Raw genomic sequence first — 22,814 nt, 5'->3', positions numbered from 1 at the left:
ATATATATATATATATATATATATATATATATATACATACATATACATACACAAACACACACATATATATACACAGCTATAACATATATACACACACACATACACACTTGTTTGCAAGTATTGAGAATTACATTTCAAATCATGATTACTAAAGCATATTAAGAACTTTTTTCCCTCAAAATTTTTAAATTGACATCAGCTGAAGCTCCTGGCATGTCACATACATACAGTAAACAGACTGTCAATTAGGCTAACGCTAGCATGAGTTAGCTTCTTGTAGCTATAACAACTCCCCGCACCTTGCTGTATCTCCTGCGTATGTGGAGTGTTGACCTACTGATGACCAGCTTAAACAGCCGAGTCACCGCCATCCCGTTTGCGCCTATCAAAGGGTTACTGTATAGACATGTTTCGTTTCTTTCAACCTATGCAAGCGGCCATGACAGGAAACACGAAATTAGCAGAACCGCGGTGACGTCCGTTAGTGTCTGGAGTTGTGACGCAGGTTCGGAATCAACGTGCGCGCTCCCTGTAGCGCGCGCTCCCTGACAGAAATGTTCTGCAAAGGCAGACCGATGAAGTGCATAGTACTATATAGCTGTGAACACCAATAACTAAAAGCTCAAATATCACATGTTCGTAATTAATTTTGTTCCGTTACTTGATACACGTCTTTGCGCATGCGCCAAACTGCCGCATATAGGCTGATAGCAATGCTGATAGGGGGGTTTATGTGCCGTCCTCTTCATTTAACAATTAAATCTTCTGGAGTTTTCTAACATCGACGCCCCCCAAATAAGCCACCTTTTTCATCTACATCTACAATGTTGATAAATGTTTTTCTTAATATGAGAGCGCCAATCACCCATGTGCGGTCTTTTTAAAATACACAAAAATAAAATGGCGTACATTATTAAGAAAAATAAATATTTATATGATACAAGTCTGTGTTTAGCATTACTATGAAAGCCATCCCAATGAAGCTCTACCGATTATTTTGTGTGTTTAAGTTTTAAGTTTTTGGCTTTAAGATGAAGTACCGCCAGTCTGCCACATGGGGGTGCTAGTGCATTATAAGGGTGTAAAGTGCAACCAAATGAGGACATCAAAAACTTGGAATATATCCTATTTTTTAGGTTCCTTAAAACGCTTAATCATTAATATACTCACTGATATTTACTAGTTTAACTCAAAACGGGTACTACGTGTTCAGCATCTTTATGAGCTTCAGCTGAGCCGTTATGAAACGCATCTGTANAAAAAAAAAAAAAAGCTAAAATTTGAGTCTCGAAGGAAAAAAAAATGCATAAAAAGTTAGGAGGGCTAGAACATAAAATTTAAACGCACATCAATGCCATGGCCAAAGTTGGTTGCAAAAAAACCCAAACAAAGAGTTCCCTACCGCTTTATATCAAACTTATTTTTGTTTTTTTTTTAAAGTAAGTGCAAATCCAACAGTCACCAAACATTGCAACAGAAAACATCAAGTTAAAGAAGGGTCAAGCTTTGGTGCAGCTGAAGCTCAAATAGTTCTGGCTAAAATGTGGATTCAAATTCATTTATAAAACCATTGCAAATCCACTCAAAAGAGATCTTTTTAAAAGACACTAATGAATTAGGATATGGTTAAAAGTAAAAAAAATAAAATAATAATATCTATTTTGCTTAAGTTAATCTTGTATTGAGGGCAACAGAGCTGCTGCAGAATGTGTGCATGTTCACCACAACAGAAAGGACTGGACACTCAAAGACCAGTAATATAAGCATCATTGATGAGAACAGCAGTTAAATTTGTCAAATATATATACAGACCATCAGCTTCAGTACATCTTCAGTCATTTATCAAACAACCTTTTTTAAATAAAAAAAATCTTGATGTGAAAAGAAGGAAAAAACAAACATTTACAAAGATTAAATAAAGAAGTTGAACATGTTAGCTTGCAGATACTTCAAAACTAACCCTGCAGACCTTTAATGTAGTGTAACCGTTCTAAGGTAGATTAGCTGGGTTAACTGCAGAAGTGACTGTACAGCAATCCTAGCAGTGGAGTGAAACAGAAATTGTGAACACTGTGGTAACACTTTGATTACATTTTAAAACTTGCCTATCATCAATTTCATGCAGAATGTGAAGCAATTGTGAGCAATCAGTATTTAATCTTGATCTGCAGACAGATAAAAAGATCTGATAAGGGTCTAAGAGGGCTTAGAGCACACAAATCTGGGCCTCTCATAAGGGGCTACGGACGATTAAATCTTTGAAACAACTCCTGAAGAACCGGAAGAAATACTACTTTGTTTACATTCTGATGAACAAGAGGTGCAGAGAGCGCTTTGAGAAATAACAGGGGCTGGAAGCAGAAAAATTGAGCAACAGAAAGAAAAAAAGATTTATATATATAAATATATTCATAAATACTGGGAGAAAAACAAATTTGTGAAACCTGTGTATATGCAATGAAAAATACAGCAAAAGTCTTCCATTAAATTCAGCTGTCGCTGCTGTAGCATAACCTTATACTGACACATTAAGAGTAACCAAACCTTTATTTCAAGTACACTTATTTTGAATAAAGGTCCATTTAAATAAGTTTTTTTCCCTCTTCTAAACATAATCACTTTGCCTTGTCTGTTGGTGCTCCTAATTAGTTATAAAGTTATAAGACCTTATAACTGAATGCAACTCAAGTTAATCGGAGGTCATTTTGAATCATAACTTCCTGTTGCCTTGGGGTATAAATGAGACCCAGATGTTTTAGCAACTGGACTTTGACCCATAGTTAACTTACCCAGGAGCCAAATAGTCTTAAAAGGAAATAAAATAAAAAACATTAGGGGTAACCTGTTTTCCATAAACACCATTAAAGATCATCTATATTCTACTGGGTTATTAAGGAGTGCTGTAAAAGAAAAGCAAATTTCAATCCTTCCAAAACAAACAAATGGACATTGCTCAACTCTACAAAGACTTTAACAGAAGTCATTTGCTTTTTTCAGTCTTGAATTGGTGTAAAGATGAACGGTTGAGAGCTCCTTCATCTTAAGATTCACAGATGTGAAAAGTTAACACTATTAGAGAAAGAAAGAGGATTAAAGTATTAAAAGAACTGGTTTAGGGATGCGTGCCACTAGTTCTGTTTCAATCATTTGAATACTAAAATGAAATGTCTAATTGGTAAATTGACAGTATAGGATTATGCTACTGCACTAAAAGACAGAATCATTTTAGAAATGTGTGAATATCTGCCACTGGGCTACCATAACATTACTCCTATCTAAATGTAGCCCGATTACATGATTTAATTCAAGCGATAAATGACTTATTACTCAAATTAAACTCTTGATTTTATTCAAATTAAAACACTGTGAACCGTAGCAATAGTGGTAGAGTAGGCCAACCTAATGCTTCTTTCCCTTTCTGCTGCTCAGTATTAATGAACCAAGTTTTTTTTTAAAGGACACAGGTGGACTTTGAGGTCCATGACAAGAGATCATAATTATCCCAACACTTGTCTTAAGGGTTTTAAAAGGGATAGAAAGTAATTTATGCAAATCATTGCAGGAAAAAAAAAGTTCAGTGTTAAGTTTCTCAAAATACCTCAACCTCATTGAAAGTGAGATATATATAATGATCATTTGACTTTTTCTTTTTAGAAAAAAAGCTTGAAGAAAAAAACTGTATATCAACTCAGTCACTCTTTATATTTACAAGGTCAGAAATATACAGAGGGAGCAATAGATGGATGCAAAAAGGTTTAGCAAGAGAAGAATTTGTACAGCAGGTATTCCAGGTATCAGAACAAGCGTTAAATTCACCTGTAGGGAAAAAAAAAATCACTTCAAAGAAGAAAATAGCAGGTTTTAGATTTTTAGATTCACAGCATCTAGCTCTAGCCACTGTTATTGGCATCGCTGCTTAAGATGTGTACAATAGCCTTAAAATAAAGTCGCTAAAAAGACTCATTCCCCAACTGGTGCAGTTTAAACAGAGTTTTTGGACTATTTGCTTTTTTTTATTTTTTACTGGGCATGCTGACAAGATTAGCTTGGTTCCACCTCACCATCCTGGCTTTAAGGTTTGAGCGAGTTTCTAGGAGCCTGGACTGAGATACCATGTCATTTTATGTTCCTCATTTTGATTGGCTGAGTGAAAAATATTTCAAATAAAAATTGTAAACCAAACACAGTGGCACTGGTTATTTTTCTAAAATTTTTGAATAAAAATACATATGATTCAAGCCAAGACTAGGATTTTCTCAAACTTTCAGTGAAAATATGGCTCCTAACAGAGTAATTGCAGACTCCGAAACAACTTCATCTTTGCCGAATGTGGAGGACGATGTACGCCCTTGCATTAAAAAGAGATTACCTTGAAAATGGTTTGATTTAATTTGCTAAGGCCAACATTTAGACAAAATTTAGGGAAATTACAGTTTATTAATTTAAGTTTTTCCTTTCAGATAAAGCCAGACAAAAGGGTATCAATTTAGCTGAGCATGAAGAGTTCAAAGAGGCAAACAGCAAACTTGCTCAAGTTTAAATTGACTAAATAGTTTATTTTCTTCTATATTCAAACTAACGGAAATAGTTTCTTCAGGGAGAACTGTAATCCAGTGTTATCCTCATCTTTATGCAAAGCTTCAAACCAGGTTGGGTTGTAGGAGAGGTAATCTTCTTGTGTAAGGCTGAGCAAGAGAGGAAATACCTATACTTATTAAAAATATGAAGCTATTGATTTAGGGGACCTTTTGCTCTCCCATGAGAATCAATTCTTTCTTTGGTCATCTGAGGGGAAATAACCCAGAATCACAGAGATAGAAAACTGTAATTAAACATCTGCTTGAACTATGTGCTTTATTCTTGCGGTTATTTCATTCACGGTGTAGTTAAAAGTTAAAGCGGAATAATGGAAGCTAGCAGGTTATACAAGACTGCACTATGCAACTGATGACCTGTGAGTAGAGTGTAAAATGAGCAGCCACTACAGCCGAAGAATCAAGACTTTTTCAGCTATTTACACACAACCTAAGGTAGGTTTCCTTCAACTTAAGTAACAGAGTAAAGATATCTGGGCTCATACCAGCAGGGCTAACACACACTGCACTGTTAGATGTGTGGTTTGCACTTCTCATTCAGCTTGTCATAGTCAGCCACTTCAGTAGCGTGGGGGTAGGTAAGGCCTCTTCTGAGCATGGAAGGGACCGCCGGGGAACGGGGGGCCGGATCGCTTCCCTCCATGAAACCCACCTCTGGGATGGTCTTGAGACAGGCTTCGGCCTCGCAGCGGGGGTCTCTGCTGCATGGGGGTGGGGAGGATCGGGGGTCGGGAAGCGGGTAGGTTGAGGAGGGGGACGGGTTTGGAGTTTGGGTTGTGGGGCTGAGCTGGAGGACTGGGTGGGGCTTTAGGGGCGGCGTGGTCCGCTGCAGGGGAATTGGGCGTGGAGGGAGAGGGGGTGGAGGATGTGGGTGAGGGGAGAGGTAAAATCAAAGGCTCCTTCACTCTGCCGAGTAGAGGTGGAGGAATGCCAGGCGTACCTGGGCGGTGGAGAGGGGGTGTATGGCGAGGGATTAAAGGCTCTTTGACTGTGCCGGGACGGGGTAGCTTAGGGTGCTCGCCTAGCAGCGATGACATGAGTGGTGGTGGGGTCATCTTCTGTCCTCTGTGCCCCATCCTGCCACGCTCTGCACCCTCAGGTCTAAAGGATGGTGGAACAGACATTGGGAGATCCACTGGGACCATCATTCCCCCCACCATGACACTGTGGGGCAGAGCAGGGTGAGGAGGAGGTGGGGGCGCAGACAATGGAAGATCCACAGGGACCAACATTCCCCCCACCATCACGCTGTGGGGCAGAGCAGGGTGAGGAGGTGGTGGTGGCGGGGGCAGTCGAGGAAGCGGGGGAACAGCAGTAAAAGAGGGAGATGAAGGAGGAAGATGAGGCTGGAGGAGTGATGGAGGAGGAGTCTGCATGTTTTCAGTGTGGTACGGCATTGGGAATGGAGTCTGAGGTGGTGGAGGAGGAGGGGGAGGAGGAGGAGGGGGTGGAGGAAGCATTGAGGGGTTTAGGTCTTCACTACCACCCATGTTAATAGGAGGGGGTATAACGTGTGGTGAAGGAGGCTGACCATCCAAGTATTCTTCCTCTTTGTACCACATCGAAGCACCTGGCCGATTCCCAGCTCCTCCCCCTCGCCGAGAGCCTCGGCCAATGACACGGATGCTCTCAACTGTCTTGATTCGTTCTCCAGCAGGTGCACGGTTTGAGTAGCCCAGAGTCTGGATTGGCGCCCCTTCAGTGTGGGGTGACACCAATGTCTCAATGCGGTGGTACTGACCTTCCTTTGCATCTCCTGCTGATAACTCTTTACCATTGTCCTTTTCTTTTTTTCCATCATCGGATCCTGTGCTCGCCTTCCGAGAGCTGGCAGAGACTCTCCGCTCTCCCATGGCTCTACTGTTCTTACCCTTTAAGTCACTGCCAGGGGAAGAGGACTTCTGCCTCCTTATCAATTCCTCTTCATTTAACTTACTGCTGCTCCTTTTTCCTGCACCAAATCTAGAGGAGGAGCCAAGAAAGTCTCCATTGTTGCTGCTTCCAGAAGAGGTGACTGCAGCATCCCAAGGATCATTGCGGTAGGCTGTTGGTGAGAGGTTGTGGCTTCCGGATGAACCCAAAGAGTCTGGCATGCCGCTGGGAGTGTCCATGATCTCATCCTGCGTCGGGGTCCCAGCCGTCTCGTCCCTCACCGGGGTGCCATCAACCCCATCAGGACTAGCATCACCCAGGGCTAGGCTGAAACCTGGATTACCCTGCAAGAAACTGTTGATCTTGGACTCTAAGCTGGGAGGAGAGACAGAGGGAGCTGAAGAACGAGGAGCTGGTGGAGGAGGGGAGAGCCGCTTATCCTTCTCCCAGTCTCTGGCTTTAACTGGCTCCTCTTGTTTGAGACTATTTCGCAGAGGGGATTTAATCTTTGGGGTGGTTGGGGTTACTGGGGGTTTGACACTTGTTGATTCTGGGGAGGTTCTGTTGGAGTTAGTGGCAGAAGTCTGGGTCACACTTTGAAGTAGAGATGATAAACCTAGGTGAAATGATAAAAAATAAAAAACAGTGAATATCTTTACAAACTGTATATTCATAAATAATACAATTTAATAAAAAGATGCATCCAACCTGATGTGTTAGTTTTAGACAGAGCGTTTAGTATCCCTTCAGGGGTTATGTCAACTCGTGACAGGATGCTAGCCAGAGCAGGACTCGGAGGGGTTGCCTTGGAGACAGTGGCTTGGCCTGTAGGGGTGGTGGGCGTTCCAGGAGATGGTCGAGGAGCCGGAGTAGGTGCTGCAAGAACAGATGATCAGAGCCAATTTATTGAATAAGTAACTTAAAAATAGATCAGTTGCATTTCCCGCACATGCCTAGGCCTGTCGCGATAATCAATAAATCGCACGATAAATAAAAATTATCCACCTCATTTAATTTATCGGCTATATCGTCTCTGCCTGTGTTTTTCTCCTATTGATGAGGCTGGATGAAAAGGCTTAACTCCGGTGCTATCTACTGACCTCTCCCCTTCCTTATTTTTGAGGAGGGAGGAGGAGTGGACTATCGCGTCACGTAGTCAGCGCGCATCATTTTGTACTTCTGCAGCTTTAGAGCCCCGTGAGGAGTTAGAGGAGATAGCGAGGTAAAAAAAAAAAAACATATCTATTTTGGGGGGGAAAAAGCTCGAAATGGAACTGGTTTGAAAGCCGAGCGAAACAGCCGCAGTGTGGGAGTATTTCAGATTCAAACCAAATGACCAAGGCGAACCGCTGAACCTATGTGAGCCAGTATGTCGCATTTGTCATAAAACAGTAGCAAATAAGAGCAGCAATACAACCAACCTACACATGCACCTTAAGCACAACCGCCCAGCAAAGTTTCTCCAGCTGGAAGCAAAAAGTACAAGCGGTGGCCCGTCTGTGTCTTCAAGTTTGCGACAGTCCACCATCACTGAAGCAATTAATCGACAGGCAGCATACAAAAAGGACGGCGCAAAGTGGCGCGCGCTCACAGACAGCGTAGTTCATTTAATTGCTAAAGAGATGCTTCCATTTAATATTGTTGAAAAGCCGGCATTTCGAAAAATGTTCCAGACATTTGATAGACAGTATGAATTCCGCAGAAAACATACATATCACCAACGTGATATTTTGTATATATGTTTTTATTTTCACTGTGGTTTTATCTTGTGTTTAGTTTTTATTCAACTGTATTTTAAGTTAACAGAGACTGAGAGTCCATTTAATTTTTATTTCTCGTTTTATTTTGTTAACCAGTTCCAGTGTTAAGTGTTCTGTTGAAAATAAAGTGTGTTTATCTTTGGCAGGAAAATGCATGCATTATTACGTCATTTCCATTAAATCAGTGTAAAAAGGTCTTCAAACAATATTATCGTTTATCGCACGATAAATTAATCTTTTTGCAAAATTTGTTATCGTGACAGGCCTACACAAGCCTTTATCTCTAAGAGAGGAGCCGGAGCATTTATCGTGCATTTATCAACATCGGGGTAAAAGTCTCCAATTTATCGTGATATTGATTTAAGGTCATAATCGCCCAGCCCTACATGGAAGGCTACTAGAGGTCATTCTTCATCCCACCCAGCCATGTTCATTTAAGAAAATAATGTTTATAGCCTATTAATAAATAAATCATCAGTTGATCTTTACAGGTTCAACAAACAGTATAGAAATGTTGGAAATGTGCTTAAGAGAAAAAAAATGGGAATAATCTTGAAATTACAGACAGTCTAGACTGATATAATTAGAGACAGTCTAGATTGATAAGTAAACCACAATCTATCTATTCTAGGTATAATTTTAATAAATAACGTGTCAAACAATCAGGGTAATATGATTTCTACTTTCTAACAGCAGAGCAGACAAAGTTCCCAATACTTACAGCAGCACAGTATAGTTGTCTTAACTCTATCACTTTTTCTTTTATTTCTATGCACTTTTTAAAGGTCCACATTTTTGTCACTTTTGCTATAATCTTTTGCTGCTGTAACACTACAATTACCCCACTGTGGGACAAAAAAGGGATTTTCTATTCTACTGTATTTACATTAACATTATCAAAAAGTGAATATTTTTTTTGAAATACCAATTCAAAGATATATTTAAGACGAAAAAACCCACAAAAATAGAGCACGTTTTATTTTTTCTTTCTAAGTGTTAATCACAAAGCTTCAGAGAAAAGTTGCTTATCTCCCGTTTTAAACCACACTGTTCTATTTTCATGTGTCAAGTCTGAAACTTGGCAATGAAAGTTTTATTCCTTAAAGCAGTTCACTAAACTGTTGTTGCAGTCTTTTCTCTGAAGACTGAGAAGTAGCATTTATGCATCTTAAACTTGGCTTACCTGAGAGCAGCCTGCCTCACTTTGCGTGTCTTTAGAGACTGATTTGTCGGGAGAATAATTTCAACATAAAAGCTGATATTTAAATGTATGCTGCAAATCAATATTTCTAAAACCAGATTCTAAAAATTTAAAATTTCAAGCATCAGAGCAAGTGACTTCAAAAAGCTCAAAATAAAGAAGGTCAGCACTGTTCTTGGAACTCCATGAGACTATTTCACCATTCTTCATAAAATTATAAACAGCCCCACAGCATGATGCTACATCCACCATGCTTCATTGTAGGGATGGCATTATACCTGGTAATGTCTCATGCCTGGTTTCCTCCAAACATGAAGCCTAGCCTTCACAGTTTATACTTTGTCTTAATAGACCATCGAATTTGGTTTGTCGAGGTCTGAGTCCTTCCGCAGTATTCTGACCAACTCCAGATGGGTTGCCCATTAGACTTTATTTATTAAGGAGCAGCTTTTGTCCAGCCATCCCGACAAAAGCTTTCCTTACTAAGGCTCTTCTTACCCTATTGCTTAATTTAGACGGTTGGTGAATAATGGAGACGATTGTGCTTATCAGGACCTTAAAGCAGCAGAAATGTTTCTCTATCCTTCCTATATTTGTTGATCAAGGCTATCCTGTCTCTAAGGTCTAAAGACGATTCCTTTGACGTCATTTTAAGTGGCATCTTGCATAAAAAAATGGTGTGCGTCTTTCCCAATCATCTTTAAACAAGTGAATTTACAGAATATTGGTCTCAATATGAGCTGTAGAAACATGGATGATCAGCAGGAACAGTAGGCTTGTACCTCAGCTCAATTTAATGGTTCATAAAATAGGCTGTAAATACTTACCTAAAAGTAACTTCAGAGTTTTCTATTTTTATAAAAACAAGAAACATCTAAAAAAAACTGTTATTTGATACTGTTTGGAATAAGGCTGTAAAAAATGTGTAGAGTAGAGCTGTGAATACTTTCTGGATGTTAGTAGGTTCAATGTCTTTGCCATAATGTTTACAGTAGCATAAAGTTTCTTTGTGCCATCAAACTCTCCACTAGAAAGTAAATTAACCTTAAAATATATGAAAAGTATCTCATTGTGCAGTTATTATTTTTCATCATAAAACCAACGATGACCCCTCCTAAACCCACCTGTGTTCTTCATGGCAGATGTAAGCGAGCTGAGGATGGAGCTGATCTTCCCCAGGTCCACTTTGGCCAGATTCACTCCCAGAGGGGTGGTGGGGGCAGCTGTTGCTTTTGCCGGGACAGGAGTCACTGTGGTTGCCGTGGTGACAGCAGAAGGGCTGGGCTTGGATGGTTTTGTAAGCGCGTTCTGAGGTTTTGATGCTGCATCGGACTTTGTCTTGGAAATAGACACAGGTGGCTCATCGTCCTTGTCATCTATGAGAATACAAAATAGGTAAACAGTATTTGTTATTGCATCCTGTAAGCTAAGCTAGTTTATAACCACTACTTCCATTTCCTAATTGTTAACTTAATTATATTTAAAAAAAAATGTAAATAAATAAAAAACCTCCTTGGAATCTACACATCTTTTTGGTTGCATCGGGGAAAAAAATCAAAACAAAACATTGTGTGTAGAGGAGAACTTACCCTGTGAGGCAGCAGTGCACACCTCCTCGTCAGACATATCCATGTCTTCCATGTCTCTGTTGTCGTTTTGAAGGTCTGCTTCATCCATAGCCTTGCCATCCAGCTCTGGATCCACCTTGGCCCTGGTGGTTTCCATTTCCAGAAAGGGTGAGTCGGACCCAGTGGGTGAGGGAGCATCTTCTGAGGGAGAAGGGATGGGAGAGTCCTCTGGCCCAGATAGTGTCGCCTTAAGAGAATCCAGTTTCTTTTTGAGGCCATTTACTCGGTTAGCAAAGGCATTGTACGCCTGGAGAGAAGGTGGAATCCAAAGAGTCGATGTAAGAAACAAAAGGCATGTTAACATCTGTTAAATCAGCTGTCCTATAATTCATAAACACTACTAACACTAATGGTTATTAAATAAAACTTGAAGAATACCATGAATCTCCTTTCTCCGATTGGAAAGTTAGTCTTCTATCAGAATGACAGAGGTTATAGCTTTCAAGTATATATTTTTACAGTTAAAACGTATTTTTGATCATTTTAGAAATAAAAAGAACAAATCACCCAGACAACAAAGGGAAGGGGAGATGGCTTTCAAAGCTCAAGCGGAAGCAGCAGGGAATCATTGTGAGAACAGCGGCTAAGACAGGCCCGTAACCGATGTAGGTACCAGATCTGCTCGGGTCCTGCGCATGCCAGTGATGTTACGCTACATGATTGGCCGAACATTGCCACATGATGTAAAAAATTGCGATTGTCCAGACAACCATAACAACATCACGCAGCGTCAGTGTGCAGAGTTGAGAGCATCTTTAGTGTTAACGTGTCTAATGACAAATGAAGTTTTAACTGATCGATAACAAAACAAAAAAATCCTGTTTATGGTGAACAAACTAACTGCAAGACCATGATATAAAGGGGAATAGCTGGGTAGTGCTGTGGCTAACTGTGTTCAGTAGCTAACAGGTTAGCCTCTTTAAGCTTATCCTTAGCAATTGTAACCTACGCTACTTCTAAATTTGTGTCAACAACAACCGTCCATTTTCTACAAGTAGAATAATTGTTATACTTGTCTAAAACCTTTACCAAAAGCCATTTTCTAAGATGTCCCATTTGTCCTCCCCTGCCCTCAGATCTTAATAAAAAGAGTAAAAATTAGCTTAGCCTTTTTTGTCACCTTGTTAAATGACAGAGCTCAGTCTTAGAACGAAGTACTTTCCTTCAAGACTGACAATGATTGTTTTCTACTTTAGATCGCCAATGAAATGTAAAACAATAGCAAATAAAGGTAATAATATGTTGAGAATTCAAAAGAGATTTGATCTTTAAGAAACGGGTGCAATACAGTTTGAGTGGAGTTGCCATATGTTGACATTATAAAAAGGGGCAGGGCCCTGAGCAGATCTGATGGCCCAAGCAGATCTGGTACCTACACTGGCAGCCAGCTACGCTCCCCTCTGGAACTAAGGAACCACAGCAGTAGATCACAGAGCCCACTGGGCAGAGAGTGCACAGGGGCGGGGAGATAAGGCAGCTTGAGCAGAAGCTCTGATTAGTGCGCCGGGGAAACAGTGCCAGGGCGGGGAGAGGCTACAACTGATCAAGGCTAGCTAGGCTAACTGCTCGAGGATCAAAGAACAACAAAATATCTAATAAGTCTGCTGAGAACACAGAACACGGAGGGTGGGGGAGAGGCTACCGCTAGACAGGAGTGGGACAGCAGTACTTTGGAGATGCCCACAAGGGAGAACGAGCAGGGACAGGCTGAGGCCGTTTCTCAATTCACAAGAACGCGAGTACGTACTCGCGTTCTCATCAAGTCTGGTCTTGGCAAGAACACAGAAAAGTCTGGACTTTGTGAGAACGCAGCATAGAAATGAGTCAATTGGAACAGAAGCGTACTCGTGACGTTACCACAAGCTCAGCCCGTCTAGAGCTGCATTTCACCTCCTGTTATTAATAGTCTCTGGATAATAATAAATTATTACTTTTTACATTTAGTGAGGGAATAATAATAAACACAGTCAGATAAACATTAATCAAATGAACGTTTTGACAAAAAGAAAATCGCTATCAGAGCCAGCAGTCCTTCACACACGGCTATGCCGAGAGAGAGCTGCTATAGACAGGCTGCGGTAAGCCCCGGCTGCTGTTAGCTTTGAAGCTCCGCTGGTTGCCGCGGTCCTCTCAGCTTTGGAAATCTTTTTTTAATTATGCATTAAATCGGTAAATGGACCATATAGTGACGCTTTAAAGTTTTATATTCTCGCCTCAAATGATCTTAAAACGTACTTGTATTGAACAACAGCAACACAAAAGAGAACTTTTAACTTTCAATGGAGCGCTGCATTGAAAGCTGCTGCTGTCGCAGTGCATGCTGAGACAGCTTTCAATCTCAAGAACAGACAAGTCTGCTTTGATGCATACTCGATTCGACTTCAGAAATAATAGCACCATGTATGATCTGAGCCACTGTGTTTTTTTATTCTCCAAAACCTGGGTCATCTGTTTTGTGTGTTTTTTTTCCTTTCTTATTTGATTTCTTTTCAGCTGCTTGGATTTCTTCAGGAGACACTTTGTTTGCCTTTGCCTCATTTCTAGTTTTCAAACTGTTCAATGATAAGTAAAAAAAAAAAAAAAAAAAAAACTTACATTAGCGACAATCTTAACCTCCTTGTACTGCATTTCATAGAAGATATCTGCATTTCCGAGAGCTTCCAGCAGAGGAGGTCCCGTTTTTAGCTCTTTTTCCAGGAAGCTGACAAAGTCCTGCAGTTTCAGACATCCATCTTCAAAGTCTTTGGCAAATTTATTTCCTCCTGCTTTGTCTAGTTAAAGTAAAAAAAAAAAAAAAGAGATTGAAAATTGCCACACAGTATCAAACAAACCTAGAAAAATAAAATAATGCTATATTGATTATTTTTTGATGAGGCAATAACATTTGAAAAACCCTCAAAGATTTTCTTATCTGGTTAGGCTAAATTGCTATGGGGAAACTTTCACTGTAAACAGAACATTTTCTTCATATACAGAAAAAACAGCTATTATGTAGTAGGAAATGTTCTAACTCTACATGGCTAGCAATTACTTTTGGTGACCAACTGCTCTACTGAATAATCTCTTAACTAAAATCAGGTAATCTGTGATTCATGCATTACTGTCAGGGTTCCTACACATTTATAATTACAAAACACAACTTCCTGACTTTAATTTCTAGCTTGTTCATTTTTGCAACATTCTGAATATTCAAAAACAAATGATTATCCTCGAACGTACATGAAAAATAGTTTCACCAACCGTACAATTATAAAGTGGCTTTGGATTTTTTGAGCAAGCTACAGAGATGTTATATGGCTTTGGTTGCCTCTAACTTCTATCAGCTCAATTTAAAAATACAATTTAAAGTTCTCTAAAACAGTCCAAATAACATTTCTGGTAATTTCAAGATTATTCTACTGAGAAAATAAGATTTAAACTTTCCTTAAGAAACCTGCTAAAGCTTCCAAGACAGGCATTTGTTATTACAGTGTCCACTTAATTTTTACTTAATTTAACCTCTAAGATATTTTTAAAATTAATTTGATCTTTTTCCCACTGGGATGGTGAATGTAAGTATCTGTATTTTCATGTACTTTACTTAACTGTAAAGCCATTTGTGACCATTTTCTGTGAAAGTTGCTATATAAATAAACTTGATTACTTACTTAGTCATAGAGCACTTTAATTATTGGATGAAGCCATTTTTAGATCACAGTACATGCCAAAATTTTTCTATCTTGCAGTCTTCTCACCATCCTTTAACTGGCAGTTTATGATTTTTTTGCACCTATATATTAATCATTTCATGTATGAAGAAGCAACACAACTAGGAAATAAAGAAAAGCGTACAAAAAGTGAGTTGCTACAGCCGCAAAGCAGCAAATAGATTTGATACTTTGGCCTAAAATTAAGCATAGTGGAAAAGTTGTGACTAACACAACCACAAAGTTACAAGTTTCTGTTAAGCCTACCAATCATCCTGTAAAGAATTTACACTGTGTTTACGATCCAGTCAAATTTTGTTTATACAGGGTTTTTTTCCCCTCTTTCAAATTTTGTTTTTCCATTAAAAATAAAGATAAATAAACAGAAGTAAGACCAGAGTGAAAACCTTTAACCAAAGGATGTATTGTTTATTTATAAAAGAATCTCCCAAATGTTTAGTTGATGCATATAATAAGATCAATACTTAAATCTCTTCCACTTATCACTATTGGAAATAGTATTGAAATCTAAAATAAATTATGATAAAGTTTCTAGATGAAACTAAAAAAAGAAAAAAATAGAATTTTGATGACAAGGAAATAATCTATAAATCAACCGACCTTTAAGTCTTTTGAAGGCCTCTGTGCTGCAGACGTCCACCCTGAGAGTTTCCAGCTGTTTCTCTCTGATCTGCTCCTCAGCAGCAGCTTGCCTGTATCTGGACAGCTGCTCAATAAGGGAGTGAGGCTAGGAAATAGCAAGTGCAACAGAATAAAGATGAAACACATACCCAAGTCCATTTTGTATCAGTTAAATGTCATTAGTGGTACTTCCACCAACAGGAATAAAAGGGGGCTTACTGTAAACTCTGCAACAATCTTGGACTTCAGTGCAGCTTTAGTGCTTGGAGCTTTATTGCTGACTGCTTTTAAACTGGCTGTAGCTAAAGATCAGACACAAAATTACATACATATATACATTTCTAATCCACAATGAGGGTAGAGCTTTTTAAAAATATTTATATGTGTCAATATTCAAGCAACAATTTTATTAAAAAAAAAAAAAAAAAAAAGATAAACAATAAGGAAAAAAATCTATTGTATTAAACATAACTTTCAGCAACAATTAAGTGTAGTCTATATAAACTGTGATGTAAACTAGCCTGGATGGACGGTTCCATTATTTAAACACAAAGATCTTACTTTTCATTTAATACTCTCATTGTCAAGTATACTGGACGGTTTTCTGCATCCATACACATATTATACATATACATCCTATACAGTTATAGCTAACATGTTCATGTATATATATGTATACACACATACATATATTTGTATATACACAAACATACACAGTGCCTAGGTTTACTAATGGTTCCTAGAATATTTAACAGTAACAAGGGAGGCAGATCTTTTAGTTATCAGGCTCCTCTCATGTGGAACCAACTACCAGTTTTAGTCCATGCGGCAGACACACCCTGTCTACGTTTACGGCTAGGCTTAAAAACTAACTTTTTGGTAAAGCTTATAGTTAGAAGGGATCAGGTTATCTTGAGCCATCTCTATATTTATGCTGCTATAGGCACAGGCTGCTGGAAGATATAGTGACCACATTTTATCAGTCTATCTTGTATTATCTCCGAGCTTTATGTTCTCTCTGCTGTTTCTGTTCATAGTAGCTTAATCTAGGCTGGTGTTCTGTTTAGCTGTGACACCATCCTGGAGAGAGACATGACTGTTTCTTTCCTAGACAGAGACAGCTAGTTTACAGTTACCTTTTCTAAAACAGAAAAACATGGATCAGTGATTCCATGTTCAATTTGTATGTCTGTTTCTGTCTTCTGAAACCCAAATAAGCATCAGCAGAGGGTTGCTCAAACAGATCTGGTTCTGCTGGTGGTTTCTTCCTATTACAGAGCAGGTTTTCTTCCTGACTGTCGCTGTATGCATGGTTGGTGTGAGGGACTGCTGAGGAGTCAATTACACAATACAAGCCAATATCTACCATCGCCACATGCTTATCTAGGAATAGCAAATCCTGCAAAGTCAATGACTCCATACAATCAGCAGGCTTTCTTAGATAGAAAATTTGAACCAATTGGACTTTATCACTTAATTGAATTGTCTCTCTTTAAAGTTCATTGTGATGACTTGTTGGTGCAAAACAAATAAACTGAATCAAATTCAATTGAATAAGTATTAGGCATGATGGAATATAATTATCAGAAAAGAATTAAATGGGAGATAAAGAAACCAGATTATAGTTTAGTCAAGTGGGGATTAATTATTATCTTTCAAGCACCACTGAAAACAGTCTGGATATGGTCAACTTAAAAAATTCAAATGAAAAAGCTGAGATACTGACCGTTTCCTGGTGGAGTCTCCTTTTCTTTCTGCTCTTCTTTTTCTTTTTCCTTTTCCTTTTGCTTCTCTCGCTCTTTTTCTTTTTTGTGCAAGCCGGCTTTGAACTGGGAAATCACCTCCTCCGGATACACATTCCTCTCCTCCCAGATGGTAAAAATCCTTTCAACCGATTTGCGGACTTTTCCATCTCTACCAAAGGAAAACACAGAAATCTCAGCAAACAGAAATACATTTATTTTTCATAGCTTACCTGCAAAAAAACACACAAACATTTAGATGCAAAAAAGAGCTGAAAAAATATAAGAGTACTCACTTAATGAGGAGGGCAGCATTTGGAAGGACATCGGAGAAAGCCGAGCGGAACACAATGGCGTTTTTTCTTTTGCAGTTCTGGATCACATCGTTGGCAAGGTAGAAAAGATTCAAGCGATGATTGTGGTCGGCTACAAACGAAAAAATTAAGAGAGGTTAAAGGAGGAGGGGGTCAAAAATGTTGATTTTCGCTTGCTTGGTTCGATCCAAAAGCTGATTTTATTTATTTATTGTTTACCAATTTAAGTATGGTTTACATTTAAATTGTAAATATCATAAGCATACTGTAGCTTACTACTAAGCTAGCCATGTGATCATCGCTCTCGCTGGATAGAAGTGACAAAGACAGAACAGAGCATAGAAACAGATATTAAAATACTATAAAAATCCTCCATGCAGCACTAACGTTTTTCAAATTTGCTCTGTTATAAACAGCTACAATGTTATTGTGTCAAGAGCAGCTTTTTCAATATAATTATGGAAGATATATATAATTATTATTTTAATTAGTCAATTAATAATCAGATAAAAAAGATGCCTTAGTGAAACTAAATGCTGAATTTAAGCCAGGTGAATCAAACACTGTTAAGGTGTTTTGCGTAGAACATATTCACAGACAAAATAAAAAGCTATTTCCCCATCTTAAATGACAAAGGTTTTAATCATCGTTATAATTTTGGCTAAATACTGCTCTGAGTGGGTTTGTTCTTCAGCTAATGCCATGTGTTAGAGTCTGTATAGAAAAAAAAAAATGATTTCTAAATAAGTTGACCTTTATTTCAATAATTGATTAATCACGATTAATCCAAATAACTGTTTTAGCCCTAAGGTGCTACTTTTCAGGAAATCCTGCCTCTTGAGACGGTATCTTAACTTTTGGTTGTGGTTTATAACAGTAAGGTAAAGCAGGGAAAGTCTATTTATATTAGGGCTGCACTATGATTATGAAAACCTTTCCACTAGTGGAGTTCTGGATACAGCATATTGAAGAAAATATAAATTTTTATGATTTTGGTATAATTACTTCTCCATCAGCTGAAGGCATGTTTTAGGGTCTCTTTACTCCAGTTACTGATGAATAGATTAATAAATTAGTTAACAATATTTTAAATATCAATCATGATTAATCTAATTAATATTTTCAGTCTTAATTTATGTAGCACATTTCAGTGGCAAAACAATTAAAAATATTTATCATGGGAATAAGAAAAGTAAGGTGTGTCCAAGTTATTGGCTGCATCCTCCAAAGGTCACATTTTTGGAATGATCACAGCGCAGGGCAAAAGGCATTATCCGCAAAACCTTCAATGTAGCCGATGAATGTGTCACTGGGCCAATATGAAGGATCCATCAGGAGTTCCCTTCATAGCATCATTTAACATAATCCAGTGCAGGTCAGAGCAGGTTGGTCAAACTCGGGCAGCAGTGGCAAAACTGTAAATACTAAATAATACACTTTCTAGAACCCAAAATAAACCTTTAGGATTTTTGGACACAAGCTTTTAGATTAGTAAACATATCTACTCTGATTAATAAGTTCATACTTAATTTATAAAAGGAGTTGTTGGCTGTGACCCAACCAGGAGGTCTTCTGGGTAATGCTTTGAACCTACTCCTGGGTTAGACCTCTGGATGGAGGCTGAACATATAACCGATTTACATGATATCGATATGCTCATGTTTGGCTCATTAAAAACTTTTATGTTGTTTAATGAATTGGTGCTGAAATTAAAGTTAAGCTTAAGGATGAGATCATTTTATTCAACTCTGGAGGAGGTATGAGATTAATAATTACTGTAGCTCATCTTAACATGCATGCAGAAACACTACATCTGCTACAGTTCCGAAAATAATTAAATAATCTAAACAAGTTGTTGAGAATCATCTGAAATGATTCATTTTATTTTCGATACATTGTGTTAAAAATATTTATAAATCTGGTTGTACTCAAACACCTTCTATACAAATTATTTAAAAATTCCCCTAGGCTGATATATTTCAAGAGAAACAGCTTTTTTCTTTAGTTCTTGGAAAATTATCAGAACACAAAATGGTGAAATCATGTCCTGTTTGTTGACCTCCCTGATTAACAAAAATAAACATCCCTCATTAGGGCTAAAACATTTAATCGGATTAATCACGATTAACAAATTATTGGAATAACAATAAACTCATTTATTAAGATATCATTATTTATCTGGAGAATAGAGACTATTGCTATTAGCTGAAAAAGCCACCCACTCAGAGTAATCATACCAATATTGAAAAAAACTAAAAAAGTATCAACGTTCTGCATTCAAGATGAACCATTGTAGTCCGTCAGACCACTATTAGCTTGAACTGGTTTAAATTCTGTATGAAGCCTTCTTTCAGAAGCTTTTTGCCATTAGAGAATCATTTGATTAATAAAACAAAACAAAAAAAAAAAATCACAAAAATATTGAATAGTAGCAGCGCTACCCTTTCATCTAAATAATGTATGAAAGTTTATACATTCATATTAAAAACAGATCATGTTTAGACTGTGTAGGTCTGTGCCTCATGTCACAGTTGCTAGACAGCTTCCAGCCTTTATTGGTTTTGAGGTTACATTGAGGATGTTGCCCCTTAATTAGGAGACACACGTAGATTAAATTGGGATAGAGGAAACATGAATCATTAAAGAGAATATAAGTGATACAATAGGTGGAATATACATTTTTGTAAAAAGATAAAATGACTGATGTTTAAAAAAAATTTTTTAAATAATTAAGAAAATGGAACAAAAGTTAGACTAGGAACTTAATATCATGTAGATAGCAGTCAAAGGCCATTCTAAACAAATAAGGTTTTGTTCTTGATTTAAATAAACTGAGGTTTCCTACACTTTTATAGCTTTCATGGAGTTTATACCAGGGTGGTGGATAACCTGATAATGAGTCTATAATGTATTGTGGAGATTAGTCTAAAGAAGCCTACGCAGGCTAATCATTGCTCTGTAATAGTTTTATCTGACTACATATGAGCAGCCATCTCTGTCAATAATATGTCATCAAGATGCAAAGTGATTTTGTCTGTATTCAACTAAAAACATGTGTCCCTAGCCTAACTTTCCTCAATATAGAAACTAAAACAAAGGTTAGCTTAGCTGATATGAGGTTTCAAGTTTAACAATCACAAATTTTAAAGCATACAGCTACTGCTGCCAAGACACATTCAGTGTTTAAGTGTTTAACCAAGTTACTTAATGATTTCACTGAACAGAGGCTTAACTCTATAAAAGAGCAGCAATTAATCTGAGCATGCTTTGCCAACATTACAAGCCAAACGTAGAAAGAAAACTGCACTTTCTCAAAAGGTGGGATTTCCTTTATTCCTGCATGTATGTGTGTCACTTATTCTGGTCTCATGGTTCTGAATTTGCACGTTGAAATTATGTTTAGAGCGGCTAATGTTAATCTGTTTAAGATAAAACTGCTTGTATGAGCATTGTGTGTGTGTGCAGTAATGGCAGATTCCCGAATTCACACAAGTAATTGTTTTGTTACATTAGGAGGGTTAAGCTATCTCCCTGTTTATTCATCTATTACATAATTTGCTTTACCAAAAGGATTCAGGCTAATTTAATAGCCCTGTATTAAAAAAAGAAAATATGTTTTTATTGTAGCTCTATTTTTTCCTTTGCATTTCCTCTGACCCTGAACTCTGACCCTTTACTACTCCTGGTCAGCTCAAAATTTAAAGTTAACTTTTTAAACATTTTCTTTCTAAATAATTTACAAACCACCAAAATTTAACAAAAAAAATAAATAAATAAAATCCAGTTTTAGATATTTACATAGTGCTACATAATTTTGTTGGGTGGGGGCTGACAGAACAAATAGAGCCATCAGGAACTGGACAACAGCAGATAAAGCCCTAATTGACTGTCCCTATATGTTGAACAAGATGAAAGAAGAAACATTTTACTACATCTTTTCAGTTGTTTTTTTTATTAGTATATATTTTTATTTCATAATCAAATATTTTACAACAGAGTCTGTTCTCTGAGCATTAGAGACTTTAATGATATCTCCGTTATTCATGTTTTGTTATCCTACGTTACATCTTAAAATATAACAGAAAGCTCCCCTCTGGACCATTCATCCACCAAAACCTAAAATCTAACTTTTTATTTATTCAAAACTAATTATAGATACAATGTTTTCTATATTTAAATTTAATTTAAACTGTATACTTGGCAAATGCATTTAGTTTTTATATGATTACACGTCACCCTCTGCAGCATTACTATAACATGAATGATAAAGAAAATCATAAACTCAGGGCTGGATGAGGAATACGAACAAATATGAGTATAAACAAATAAATTAATAAAGAACGAGGTCAGCATCATATTTAGGTATAGCTAAGGTTTGATGAAATTGCAAAAACCTATATCACGATATAGTTCTCATCTTTGGTCGAAACAATATAATTTCGAAATCAACATAAGGGAGGGAGAAATGCCCTTGACGTACATCTGCAGACAAGCATCAAAGCTTTAGACACTTGTTTGCTTCTCAAAGTGCATTTGGTGTCAAATCAGCATAATCAATTATTGAAATAATTGTGAAATGTTGTTAACATTTAACTTAATAAGTGTATACAAACATTAGCTGACACCTAAGAGCAGTAGTCAAACCAAAATCATACACCTTTTAAAATCTAAATTATACATATTACAATTAGATTTAAAATAATAAAAACCCTTTTGTCCGTGAATATGATTCACCCAGAACTCCTCAAGTGGCAAAGTTTGAGCTATAACATGTTTAAATTACAAATAAAATATTCCTTAAGGCATGTTTTTCTGCCCATTATTAATTAAAAATAAATAAAATCAGCAGATCAATTGATTAGTAAAATAATTGTTAGTTGCAGCTGCATCTACAGTGTATATTTTAGATCAGGGGTGCTCAAATCCAGTCCAAGAGCTACCATCCTGTAACTTCTCTAATTTACCTGAATCTAAAGGCTCAATCCTCTCATTTGGCTCAGCAGAGTCATGGTAACGTACAACTCATTTTATTCTGGCGTGTTAAAAATGGGGTATATCAAAAAGTTGTAGGATAGTAGCTCTTGAGAACAGGGCTTGAGAACCCCTGTTTTAAGGGGTTAAATATGATAATGAATTACACTTGCGAGAACCCTGATCTTATAGCATACAATCTGCAATGCCAAACGGGTCAAACCAAAAGAAGATTTTACACTAAACAGACAGCACAGCATGCAATTAATGACACTTTTGTTTTGGAACAGGCTGTTCCTACCTGGACTGAAATGAGCTACACATTTCAGATTCTGCAATCTCTGTATGTTTACAAAGTAAAATAAGATTTTTTCGAGGGATGCACGATATTGGGATTTTGGCC

At 37.6% G+C, this 22,814-nt stretch overlaps 1 protein-coding gene across 2 annotated transcripts in view; it reads right to left on the bottom strand.

Moving 5' to 3' along the window:
- LOC107088807 (probable threonine--tRNA ligase 2, cytoplasmic) overlaps positions 1–22,814 on the bottom strand; it is a 44,002-nt gene that overhangs the window by 15,245 nt on the left and 5,943 nt on the right. Inside the window, exons 2-10 of one of the 2 annotated variants that reach the window (XM_015381213.1) lie at positions 17,423–17,552; positions 17,111–17,298; positions 15,604–15,686; positions 15,364–15,490; positions 13,652–13,827; positions 11,018–11,303; positions 10,553–10,804; positions 7,176–7,343; positions 5,081–7,083 (exon numbers count right to left, since the gene is read on the bottom strand). In XM_015381213.1, the coding sequence (XP_015236699.1) occupies positions 5,156–7,083; positions 7,176–7,343; positions 10,553–10,804; positions 11,018–11,303; positions 13,652–13,827; positions 15,364–15,490; positions 15,604–15,686; positions 17,111–17,298; positions 17,423–17,552 (3,338 nt within the window). In that variant the 3' untranslated portion in view covers positions 5,081–5,155. Of the gene's footprint in view, positions 1–299; positions 486–5,080; positions 7,084–7,175; positions 7,344–10,552; positions 10,805–11,017; positions 11,304–13,651; positions 13,828–15,363; positions 15,491–15,603; positions 15,687–17,110; positions 17,299–17,422; positions 17,553–22,814 lie in introns of those variants that run through there. The other variant, XM_015381214.1, reaches the window with a different exon arrangement.

This window comes from Cyprinodon variegatus, unplaced genomic scaffold (genome assembly GCF_000732505.1).
Source record: "Cyprinodon variegatus isolate N-32 unplaced genomic scaffold, C_variegatus-1.0 Scaffold229, whole genome shotgun sequence".
NCBI lineage: Eukaryota > Metazoa > Chordata > Actinopteri > Cyprinodontiformes > Cyprinodontidae > Cyprinodon > Cyprinodon variegatus.
The sequence above is the reverse complement of the archived record's forward strand: the minus strand, read 5'-3'. Positions and strand labels throughout refer to the sequence as shown.